Source organism: Hylobates moloch, unplaced genomic scaffold (genome assembly GCF_009828535.3).
Source record: "Hylobates moloch isolate HMO894 unplaced genomic scaffold, HMol_V3 SCAFFOLD_8, whole genome shotgun sequence".
Taxonomy (NCBI): domain Eukaryota; kingdom Metazoa; phylum Chordata; class Mammalia; order Primates; family Hylobatidae; genus Hylobates; species Hylobates moloch.
The window spans coordinates 75,750,918-75,763,680 of record NW_026652283.1 but is presented as its reverse complement, the minus strand read 5'-3'; the positions used below and the strand labels follow the sequence as shown (position 1 = coordinate 75,763,680).

The following is a 12,763-nucleotide window of genomic DNA, read 5'->3' as shown; positions in this document are numbered from 1 at the left end:
AAGTGTTTTCAGCAGCTACTAAAACAGCCTTGCACTGGTCTATAACTTGAGACATGAATATGCATTTCAACCTTTTATTTTTATTTTTTTAATTTTTTTGAGATGGAGTTTTGCTCTGTCACCCAGGCTGGAGTGCAATGGCATGATCTCGGCTCACTGCAACCTCTGCCTCCAGGGTTCAAGTGGTTCTCATGCCTCAGCCTCCCAAGTAGCTGGGATTACAGGTCCTTGCTACCACGTCCAGCTAATTTTTGTATTTTTAGTAGAGACGGGTTTCACCATGTTGGCCAGGCTGGTCTCGAACTCCCAACCTCAGGGTGATCCGCCTGCCTTGGCCTCCCAAAGTGTTGGAATTGCAGGCGTGAGCCACTGCACCCGGCCCATTTCAGCCTTCTAAAACAAGGAAAACTGAAGCTAAAAAGAAAATTATTTCCTGAGCACCAGATGACACCCCTTGATGACTTTGATATAAGTTTTTAAAAAATTAATCTAAATTGAAGTCCTTCAGTGGAAGCCAGTTTCTTCATTGTTGATGAAGACCATATAGGCAAAATCCCAAGCGGTCTTTATTTTCATGTGGATATTTTTGGGAACAGCTTGCATGTTCTGATTTTTCTTTTGTATATGGTAAGATCCAAGAAGCGCTTGGCTCTGAAAAGGGACTTGGACTGAGAAGGGTTCAATGGGAGCAAGACCGGCTCTTAGAGCTGAAGCTTGTCTCTCTTGCTCCACCTTCTGATTTAGAGATTTGGAATCTCCAGTGGACTGTATTCAACTCCAGCCTTTCCCTCCAGGCCTCAACTGTCATTCCAAGTGTTACTTCTGATTTGAGCAAATGTGAATCTGATGAACACCTACTCCCAAGAAATTAAAAGGGTTTTAAATTTTTTAAAGGAAAATTTTCCATCCCAAGTGGAGAAGACAGCTGTTACTAGAGCCATTCTCTGGAACACCAGACTGAGGCCTGTAGGAGGGTTGGTGAAGCAGATGGCTCAGCAGATGACGGTTGCTAGGGTCATGGAAGAGTGAGGTTTCCTGATGGGAGCCCTGGACCTGTCTGCCCTCCCGTCACCTTGATGGGCACCTTCTCCCCTGCTGCATGCACCTCTGTTCCAACACAGAGGGAAACAAGCCCAGATGGGGCTCTGTCTCAGGTGCTGACCCAGGCCAGGCACAGGCCACCACACCAGGCAGCCAGTTCCTTCTTCATATATGGGTTTTTCAGTAAGTTTAGTGGTATAGTTGCATTGGATGAATTACCCTTTGCCTTCCTGCTGAAATTAGTTTATCCAGCTTAATTAGATCAACAATTGCAGCCACGGCCCAGGCTCATTCATTACTCTAATTGCCAATGTAAGATGTGCAGACTGATATGAGTTCTATTAAGCACATCAATTTTCATGTGACCAAACAGGTGTTTCATAAGGGATTTAATGCCCTCTCCCTAGACTTCAGCAACAGATGTTAGGTAATTTTTTTTTAATGTTCGCTTTCCCTATTTGGCTTCTCGAGGCAAACATTGTGAAATGCACGAGCCTCGTTCCGTAAAGTTAAAACCTGGAGCCAGATCATATGCAGGAAAGCACATGCTTAACACCCTAAGGGCTTGCACCTGCAAGGCAAGAGCGATGGCTGTATCCAGACTGTTTGCAATTCTCTTTGGCTGAAAATTCTGGGTGTTCTGGCAGGGTCATACCTTGGGCCATCCATTCTGTCCCCTGACTGGTCCTTAACACCTCCTTCCTGGGAAAGGTGTTTTGCTGAATTTAACCCTGACCTGTGCTGCTGGAAAGTTCCATCCAGCTGTGATCCTTAAAGCACCTGTTTGCTCTAGCTTCCTTTGGCCAGGTCTGCCAGGGAGACTGTGTCTGAATGTGCACCATGAGCTTGTCCGGGAATAGGGGCATGGGGTTCCTCAGGCCACACCCTTTGACCTCTAAACCCAGTCAGCTCACAGCTGGAGCCAGTCTCCCAGGGGGTCATCTAAATCAAAGCTAAGTGTGGAGAATAAGGGCTGTTTCTCCTTTCTGTGGGTGCAGCTAAGAAAAAACCCATTCCCCAAAGAGCCTGTGACTATGTGTCAGCTAGTTGACCTTGAAAAAATTTCTTTTTCACATTCATTTTGCTGCATTCATTTTGTTTGCACTCACAGGTTGCAGATAATCCAGGTCTAAGGTGGGTTTGGTTTCCTTGGGTAGGTTGGTTTCCAGTAGAAGATTATTTTAGGAGTTTTTAAAAAGAGTTTATAGAGTCAAATGGTACAAGTTTGTCTCTATGATTAAGACTTTTCCACCATCACAAACTTTAACCACAAAGTCTAAAATCTTGGGCAGCATAGAAAATAGGTTCTAGCTAAGCACTAGTTTTGTCCTCTACCCAGACCTTCTGAAAATCACTTATCAAGACAGTTTCCTATAAGAAAGAGCCATATCCCAACTGATTTTCCTTCCTGGGGCCAAAATCTGCTATTATTCTGCCTGAAAGCCTTGATGACTCTGTGTGTGTGTGTGTGTGTGTGTGTGTATGGGGAATATGTGATGAATGTGTGTTGGCTGCTGTTGTCTCTGATTTGGCGACTGTTGTTTCTGATTTAAATCTAAGTAAATGTTTAATTAAATGTATAGAATGCTGTCTCTAATGTGACCCTCTCTCCTTATTAAATTCTCTTATTAACCCACTCCTATGAGACCATCTTATTTCTTGCAGATGAATGATGCTATGGGATTTGAATTGCCCTGGGTGTATTTTGTCAGTCTCGTCATCTTTGGGTCATTTTTCGTACTAAATCTTGTACTTGGTGTATTGAGCGGGTAAGCTACACCTCTTTCATCTTGAAAGCAGAGTCCTGAGGACAGTTGCCAAGACCACACAGGCTTTGCTGGATGAGGGCTGCCGAGAGGGGTTGCCAGACATTTTATGTGTCCTCTGAGATGCTTTCTTTTCTGCTGAGGCTTCCCAAATCAAGCTGTTTCCTGGAACCTGACCAGGCTTCATGAAGGAGAACTATAGAGCAATTATTGACCAGAAATTAATCAGCATTTTTGCTTGAGATTTAAACAATTTCCATTGCTTGCCCTTTTTTGTCTGTTCTAAAGTGAGATACATTTATAATTGCTTTATTTGTCTGGATCCAAATATAATGCAGATTAATTGTTATAAAACGTTAGCAAAATAAGCTGGATTGGGTGGGCTTTTGGTAGGCCCCATTTGTAGATTTCAGCCGCTGAGCTTGTCCTTATTTGCAGAAAAAAAAAAAAAGGAAGGACCTAGGCCCAGTCCCTGTCCTAGGAGCACTAACCTTCAGCAAAGCACTGAGAGGTCTGGCAGCTGCAACTGGGGCTCTGCTCTTTAGTAAATGGATAACTGATAACTGATCTCCTTACATTTTACAGGTAAATGATGCGATAGGATGGGAATGGCCATGGGTGTATTTTGTTAGTCTGATCATCCTTGGCTCATTTTTCGTCCTTAACCTGGTTCTTGGTGTCCTTAGTGGGTAAGCAGTTGGATCCGTGTTGCACCTTCTCCTGCTGCCACATGTGAGGCAACTCTGCCTGTCTCCTAGCTGCTCCCTGACAGCTTCTCTGCATGTGTTTGGACTCTGATGTCCTCTCAGTGTGTTGCTTTTGGATTGAACTGTGATTCTTTCTGCCCGTATCTGTCTGTGAGATTCCGTGTTTCCGATGCTTGCCAAACACTGTTAATTTAATGAAAACGTTCCCCCGAAGCCAGTTGTGTTAGTATGTGAATGTGTAGAGGTGGATTACAAGTGAGTTAAAGGAATTCCAGCCTTGGTCTCCCCCAGGAAAGAGGCTTTTGTCCCTTGTCGTTTTGTGTCTATTAGTACATAACCCCTTGTCGTTTTGTGTCTATTAGTACATAACCTGGCCCCTTTAGGTCACCACAGTGCATTATAAATACTTCCAGGGGAGTTTTAGATTTTACTGTGAAGGAGAAATAAGCCTCAAGCACATAAATACTGGACATTTTCAAAATCTTCCTCAGATTGGGATTCTTTATTAGCTTGGTGTTCTAGTGCTGTCATTGTGAGAACTGTCCCTGTGATTCAGTTTTAACCGAAACTTACAGAATCCTTCTCTTAATGCAGAGTGATGATCGACTTTTGTGCACACATTCCCATGGCCTTACAGAGAGCGCGTCATTCAGTCATGATTTTTGAAGTTTACTTGTTTATCACTTCCTCCCTATGGATTGGCTCTCCATAAAGAGGGTGCAGCAGATGCTGGCCTGGAAAGGGAACTCCTTATGTTGCAGGCTCTGCCTTGCCCGTAGCTGGAGATGCCATCCCAGAACGCTTGTGGGCAGCCCTGCATCCACACCACCTCTCAGACACCCCCAGAAGGTGGGGTGCTACAGAGAAGGGAGCTGGGGGCTGTCTGGCTCTCTCACAATCAGCTCCTTCATACAGCCATTGCCGGGTTGTGGGGGGCAGGCAGGATACCAGGAGGCCCAAGAGGGGCCTACGTCTCCCAGAGGAGCCTCTGTCACTGCGCTGCACCCAGGCACCCTGAGGAAGTAGTGCTGATGGATTTGATTCCAGGCGAGTTTATCTCCTCCTCACTCACTTTATCTTGCTCTTTCCGAGGCTGTACCTCGGGGAAGTGATGTCTTCATGTATGCTGAGTTAGTGAAAAGGCTTTAATCTCATTTTTGGAAACACTGCCTTTTCCAGAGCAGAAAGCAGAGTGCATTTATCCATCTCGGCTTCCTTTCTGCACCTTCCCCTAAACCTGCCCTGGATTGAATGTAGTCAGTTCCACACCAGGGTCGCATACTGTCACAGGAAGTCCCTATGTAGAGATGGCCCAGGGGCCAGTGCCCCCCAGAGAGAGGGGTGGGGGCTGAGCCTGGGATGGGGCCACATAACCCTCCCCTGCCTGAGTGGCTCCTCAAGCCTCTGGCCCTTCCACCTCAACGTGAGAAGTGTCTTTCTCCTAGTAAACCTCAGTGGCCTTAGGCTAGGGTTGGACATGTGAGGGTGGTATCTATTCTTGGAGAAATAACATTGCGTTTGATTTTGCCACAGGAGCTTCCTATACAAGGTTAACAGCAATCCTGTTGTGAATTCCTTGGCGCCTCATGTCTCCTAAACCCAGCTAAACTGACGGAGGCCATGGAAACCACGAATTTTAACAGTGCCGGTGACATGCCTTATCTTTTAGCTTTCCCAGGCAGGAGCCGTTGCCCCAGCAGACATGATGAAGCAGAGGCAGGAGCCAGATCGTGAGGTGCTTAAAAAAAGAAAAGAGAAAAAGATGGGCGGGGGGGCTTCCCACTATCACAAATGGGGGTTAAACCTGCAACTCCGTGGGAGGTACCCAAAGCTGGAGGATAAAAAAGGTACACTCCTTCATGGAACAACCAGTTTACTGAAATATATTTTGGGGGGAAATAATTTTTTTAAAACATATTTTTTCATCAAAACAAAACTTAGATCCCTGATAGAGGAGACTGGAAATGACACATGAAATTATAAAAGAAAACCCGAGACTTCCCAGCGATTTTTAACTGTCAGTGCGGGCTGTGCTCAGACCCCTAGGAACTGCACATAACCTCCTCTCTACTCCCCCAGAAGGCCTCCGGTAGGGCTGGTTTGGGTAAAGACAGAACCATGTCTGCAAAGCACAGCCTCTCAGCTTTGTTCCTGATTTGGCCAGTTATTTCCTGAGATCCTGTAGAGTGCCCGGCTCTGGTCCAGAGGCCAGAGGTGCCAAGATGTCTCAGACACAGACAGCAGTCTTATGCTTAGGCATTCATTATCTCATGGGGTAGCCCATTTTGAAGCAGTGCAGAAGGGCACATATTCAGTAGAGGTGCAGACCCAGAGGCTCTGTGAGCTGCCCTAGAGAGATGAGGAGGCATCTCCCCCAGAGACTGACAATGGACTGGCATGCCTCCACCTCCGCCCCTCCACCCCCCTACCCCCACAACCACCGCCTTCCCTCTCTGCCTGCTACTTCCCTTTTACTTTCCCATTGATATTTTTGTTGTTGTTTAAGCAAATGATTTTTTTTTTTTTTAATTTTAGCCTCAAGAGTCTTCATAATTTTTTAAGGGGACACTAGAGGTACTACAAAACCAGAAGGATATAAATGTTGAGAGGAAGACGATTTGTGTTGCATAGACCCTGAGGGACTGTCAGACCAACACAAATGTAATCCCCTAAGCACTGAATTAAAGCGCCCTCATTTTAGAAAGGCTGGTCGAGACCGTGTGATTGCCTTCTCATGAGGAAATGTTAGATGGTGCTGTGTGTCTTCAAGTCTGTCAGCCATTTGGAAATACCTGGATCTGTTTCTGCTCCTTGGCTCCTTCATGTGTGTGGCCATGCCATCCTATTGTATTCTTGAACAGACTTTAATCTGCACATTGGATTTGGTGTTTATTTGTAAAGTGTTGTAACACTGATGCTTTGGGAAAATCTTTGGTTTTATAACAGAGTCTTTTTTTCCCCTCAAGGTAAGTATGAAGTTTAGGAACTGTAAACCCTATGCAGCCATGCATGAATATAGATGAATACTTCCATCTCTGATCACAGTGCTCTGTGGGAGGGGCTGAGAATGTCTATGATTAATGTTGCAATTGAACCTTAAGTTGTCATTGAGGATATGCTCCCATTATGACCAAGAATTGGAAAGAATGTCTTCTTTAAGTCTGCAATTCAGACATATTACACGTGGCCTTCTAGAAGCTTGGCAATTTTTCACTTTTCAAATTGTTAATTGAACTCCCTTTTGAGGTTTTCATCTTTAGAATCATGCTAGATTCCCAGGGGGAGCATGGGGGTCATGGGCGGTAGGCTGGTTGGCTCTGCCTCCTTCTCCATTTCAGGGCCCACCTGCTACCAGCCATCCCTATGGTGGTGGTGTCTGAGCTTGCAAGATGGGGGACGCCCTAGGCTCCCAGGATGTGGCTCCAACCCCCAGGAAGGGGTCTGGAAGACTTGGGTTCTGTCCTGCCAGAGTCCCGCGTGCACTCTGGGACTTCACGGAGTTACCCTGAGCCTCAGTCTCTTTGTCCTTCAGGATATCAGCGATATCCTGTCTTGCCGTCTCCCACACAGGGTGGTTTTCAGTCAGCTAATGACTGTAGAAGTGCTTCTAAAAATACATAAAGGGTTTTTCTAATTTAACATATCCTTATCTTAAATCCATGGATATCCCCCAGTCCCCTCACTGGGTTAGGTGGGAACGGTGCAGGGTACTCTTTGGAAATTCTGGAGTGTAGCATTTTCTGGATTTCCCAGCAGGTGGCCACGCTTTACACACACATCAACGTTGTACTCAGTGTCACCCAAGAGGTGGCTCTGGAGAATGTGGAAGCACTGTGTCAGCTGCAAAGTATTATGCAGGTCTAAATCATTGTTATTAAAGTTATGTATTTGACAATGGTTTTTTGCACAAATTGAGGGGAGTGGCATTTCTATTATATAGTGGTTAAGCATACTAGCTTTAGAATCAGACAACCAAGTCTTGAATGTTTGTTCTACCTTTTCCAGTTGTGAGATTTGGGGCAAGTTACTTACCTCTTTGAGCCTTACTTTCCTCATCTGTGAGATGGAGCTCATCACAGTACCAGCTTCGTGAAGTTCAGTGAGGACTCAGTGAGCTGAAGAATGTAGAGGGCTTGGCCCATTGAAATTATGATAGTTCAGGAAGGGTGCATCTCTTCCTGGATTTGATGCAAGAAAAGAATCAATTCAGTCCTTTCAAACTAATTAATAATAGCTGGCCCGGATAGGTCTGTGTTAGTGAAAAGCCCAAGTTATATTTTAAAAATGTTTTATTTTATATATATAATGACATAAGCCACTGCTGACTAAAGGATATTACTACATAAACCCCCTCCTGGGCTTGCTTTAAAGAATAGATTAAAATCATTTATAATTCGCTTATGAATTCAAACCTTTGGTTTTGGCAACATCTTATGAAAAATATTTGAAATACTTTGTTAAGTAGATCTTGTATGTTGTTAGGCAATAAATGTTATTAAACCCACTCTTATGACATAAAATTGAATGTAAACCCAGCCCAGGTCTGTAAATTCAAAATCATACAAATTAATTTGTGTTCTTGGTGTTCTAGTAAGTTCCAGATCCTACCAGAACACAGGTATCATTTTAAATCAATCCAATTTTGTATTACTATAGGCCTATTTATCTTTAGAAGTTTAAGGGAACATGGATGAAGCGAAGCATTATGGAAAACTGAAGGCGATTTTCAAACTAGTTTATCTTTTTAAATCTCGCCTCCTATATCCCATTCTGGCTAATTGGATATCAGGGGCCTAGACAAAGACTCAGGCATGGCTACTTTTGGGAAGCTTTAGTTTCCTAAAGCAAAGATTCTTGGGATGGAGAGTGTGAAGAGGGAAGGTGGTGCCGGTGCCGGTATACTGTGGACTGACTATACCAGAATTGTACATAGTGGAATCAGGTTTGGTCCATTTAAATTCATACTAGTAATAGCCAGGCAATCTCTGATTTCTTCTACTTGAATGGTGGCTCAAGAGGCAAAACACACCAATAGATAGTAGTTGTATTACTTGTGAATATTTTCTAAGTGGAGACATCCTCTGGGAATAGGCATTCTTATACATTTTTCATGACTAAGATTAGATTTTTTTCTCATTTGGCCAGGCACAGTGGCTCACGCCTGTAATCCCAGCACTTTGGGAGGCCAAGGCAGCTGGACCACCTGAGATCAGGAGTTTGAGAGCAGCCTGACTAAGGTGGTGAAACCCTGTCTCTACTAAAAATACAAAAATTAGCCAGGCATGGTGGTGTGCACCTGTAATCCCAGCTACTTGGGAGGCTGAGGCAGGAGAATCACTTGAACCAGGAAGGCGGAGGTTGCAGTGAGCCAAGACTGCACCATTGCATTCTAGCCTGGGTGACAAGAGCAAAACTCCATCTCAAAAAAAAAAAGAAAAAAAGAAAAAAAGAAAAAAAAGATTTTTCTTTCATTCAACACTTTACCAGCATCTACTGACAGAAAATGGACAATTGAATTTCCTCCAATATATATACCTCTGATAGGTCTGCTTTGTAAAAGAGTAGTGTAATTGCTTACAAAATTGAAAAGGTTGTTATTGGGGTCCTGGGATAGCCAGGATATCGGTATGATTTGTCACCATATTCAGAATAAAACTGTACTGCAATAGTGAGTTAATTCCATATCTTGGCCAACAGAGAATTTTTGGCCAGCGGCTACTAAGGCACACAGAAGTCCAGTCTAAAAGGGACAGAGGAGGACTCTTTGTAGATAGTTCTTATGATTAAAAAATAACTTCCTATGTGTTGTAGTGATGATTAAGCTGACAGAATGCTAAAGACACCCTTAATGATTACTTGTAGCAAAGTACTTCCCCACATTTAGCCAGATTTGTCTTTGGTTTGAAGAGGCTAATACGTGAAAGATTTGTTCACAGTTGGATGTCCCTTTTTCTGAACCATGAAGTAATATTGTGAATGGAGTTGAATGCTGAGGTTAGGGTGCCGGAAAGATTCAGGGTCCTTCAGTACCCTCACGTGGCTTGGCTTTGGTAGAACAAGAAACTAAGCTCCAATTTGGCTTTAAATGAGAGTGCTAAATTTCCTTTTTCTAATAAAGAACCTAGCTAAACATTTATATATACTTTTGAACACTGAACTTTCTTGTTGCAGAGTTAACAGCTGTCGGGGGTAGATGACAGCTGGATCCTGGTGCTGTTGGTACCATGGTACCTGAAGTGCACAGGCTGGTAGCCACACCTGACATTAACAAGTGAGTGGTAACCTCTCTGCCGCTGGCTTGCAGCTACTGTTTCCATAGAAATGGCTGTCGGGATCAGTGGAAACGAGGTAAGTGAAAGTTTTCGCTGATCCTTGTTTCCATCAAGCTGACGTCTGTTTCCCTGGCAACAGCAGTGGACAGCAGCCAGGCACTAGCAACAGATTCGGTAGAGCTCTCACTTGTCAGCTGTGGCTATCATCTGTTCCTGACCAAGTTTTTTTTTTTTTTTTTTTTTTTTTTTTATAATGTACAGAAAGACCTCTGAGGACCTAGGAGGCACCTCTGGCCACATGTGCCCTCCTGGACCCTCGTTTTGCAAATGGAGAGCTGTGTGCTGAGTTGACTTCTCCGTCCGCAGTTCCCCCTCCACCTGTGCTCTGGGTTGTTGATGTGCAGGTTAGAAGAGGGAGGTTGTTGAGGGTATTAGTGTTGCAGGGGAGGCTGTTGAATCTGTTGATCCCAAATCCTAGGGGAAGAGAATTCATTACAGTGCTTTCATGCACAGACCCAGCTCTTTATAAAGCTGTTGCGACCTTAATAGTTGAAATTAAAGCCATAATTTTCCTGTGTTCCCTATTCAGTTGGAGGCATTAACAATTGCCATTACTTTTACAATGAAAAGGATATTTAGGAGTTTAATAATTTGGCTTGTGAGAAACAAATTGATGATTGTCTCTAAGATGCTACTGTCAACGTTATGCTTTTTTTCTCTTTTGTGTAATATTCTTTTACAGGATGGTAAAATTGCTTTTACAGAGATCAAATATTGGTATTGCAGGGCAGCTTGGTATACAAAGGCCAGTAGATCTATAGTGTAGGGAACTCTTCCTTGTTAAAGTTCAACAGCTCCTTTTCTGGATTTCATTTTAATATTTCAACAGATGTATGCACCCAAGCCCTAGCCCTAAGTATCCTCCGCCCATATAAGACAGCATTCACAGTGCCACAGAGCAAAGGAGAGCCATTGTTACACCCTGGTGTGTGAGATGAGAGGCATGGAATGAGGTGTTGGTTTTAAGCCCTTACTGATACCATTTATTAAAGAGATTTTCTCTGGAAAAAACAAAACAGCGTTGATATTCAGAGCTGTATTTTTGAGACTCAAATGAACATAAAGATCCACAGTCTTATGAGAATTTAGATCGGCTGCTAGAAGAGCATTGGAGAACCATGGAGTTTTGTCTTTGGAGGGCTTTCTGGATGACATTGTTCCACAGCTCTCTGGAAATAGGGCAACTGTGCTTGGCCTGGAGGCAGTTGAATTTGATGTAACAGACGAATAAGGAGCAGAAAATCCTGCTGGATCCTTTTTTCTCCCTCTCTCTTAATTCCTAAGAATGACTTATTCATTTAATGAATTTTTTTCAGTTCCTACACAGTGGTAGATGTATGCCAAGTGCCCCGCTAGGCACTGGGGTTACAGTGGCGGAATGTAGGCACCGGGTAGGCACCAGGGTTACGGTGGTGGGATGTAGGAACCAGGGAGGCACTGGGGTTATGGTGGTGGAGTGTAGGCACCGGGTGGGCACTGGGGTTACGGTGGTGGAGTGTAGGCACCGGGGTTATGGTGGTGGGAACGTAGGCACTGGGGTTATGGTGGTGGGAACGTAGGCACTGGGGTTATGGTGGTGGGAAGTAGGCACTGGGGTTATGGTGGTGGAGTGTAGGCACCGGGTGGGCACTGGGGTACGGTGGTGGGAACGTAGGCACTGGGGTTATGGTGGTGTAAGGAGGGGTGGGGTTGGGACAGGTTATGGTGTTGAAAGGGGGGGTTACGGTGGTGGAGTGTAGGCACCAGGGTTATGGTGGTGGGATGTAAGCATTGGAATTATGGTGGTGGGATGTAGACACTGTATAGGCACTGGGTTCATGGTGGTGGGATGTAGGCACTGTGTAGGCACTGCAGTTACAGTGGTGGAATGAAATGGTTTCTTTCTTCATGAAGCTTATATCTAATGATGGAGGCCAAAATGACAATTACAAACTTGTATAAATGCTTCGAAAGAAAGGTTCATGTGCTGTGAGAGAGTTTAACAGGCACAACTGCTGTCAGTTTAGTGGGTAGGAACATCCTGGAAGTGAAGAATGAGTAGTCACCATATCCAGGCAAGGTGGGACAAGAAGCTGGGGCAAGGGTATTCTAATCAAGGGAAAACCCATAGAAAGGAGGTACAGTAGGAAGGAGCAGAGGACGCTGGAGGAACTGAGCGAAGCTAGGGTGACAGGAACTAGGGGAGCTGGAGATGAAGGCAGATGAAAGGAGAGAGACTGGCCAGCACAGTCTAGGTCACATAGGACCTTTAGACTGTGTCACAGGTTTTGGTTATTAGCTGAAGGGTAAGAGAATGCATGGATGAATTTTAAGCAGGGAGTGATATTCAAATTTACATTTTCTAAAAATTATGCTGTGTTCTCATATCTTCAACTTACCTTAAAATGCTTCAAAAAGATAAGATGAATTAATAGATGGATGGGGGATGCAGAGATAGGCGATAAAGAAAATGTAGCAGCTGGGTGCTGTGGCTTGCACCTGTAATCCGAGCAATTCAGGAGGGTGAGGTGGAAGGGTTGCTTGAGGCCAGGAGTTTGAAGCCAGCCTGGGCAACATAGCGAGACTTTGTCTCTGGGGAAAAAAAACAAAAGTCTTTTTAGTTAGCTGGGCAATGTGATGTGTGCCTATAGTCCCAGCTACTCAGGAGGCTGAGACAGGAGGATCGCTTGAGCCTAGGAGTTTGAGGTTGCAGTGAGCTATGATCATGCTTCTGCACTCCAGCCTGGGGAGCAGAGTGAGACCCTGTCTTAAAAATAAAAAAAAAAAGAAGAAGAAAAGGTAGCAGGTGTTAATTATGGAATCTAGGTGAGGTAGGCATATGGGTGTTCATTGTATAATTGTTTCTACTTTTATGGATGTTTGAAATTCTTCTTAATAAAATGTTGGGAAAATCTGCATATGAAAATCACTGTGGCTA

At 44.3% G+C, this 12,763-nt stretch overlaps 1 protein-coding gene across 10 annotated transcripts in view; it reads left to right on the top strand.

Moving 5' to 3' along the window:
* CACNA1D (calcium voltage-gated channel subunit alpha1 D) overlaps nt 1–12,763 on the top strand; it is a 320,672-nt gene that overhangs the window by 179,350 nt on the left and 128,559 nt on the right. For 6 of the 10 annotated variants that reach the window (XM_032161274.2, XM_058442361.1, XM_058442362.1 and 3 more), the window contains one exon: nt 2,707–2,810. The exons of 1 other annotated variant lie outside the window; for it this stretch is intronic. In XM_032161274.2, the coding sequence (XP_032017165.1) occupies nt 2,707–2,810 (104 nt within the window). Of the gene's footprint in view, nt 1–2,706; nt 2,811–3,392; nt 3,497–12,763 lie in introns of all 10 variants that reach the window. 3 more of the 10 variants (XM_032161273.2, XM_032161268.2, XM_058442364.1) reach the window with 1 other exon arrangement.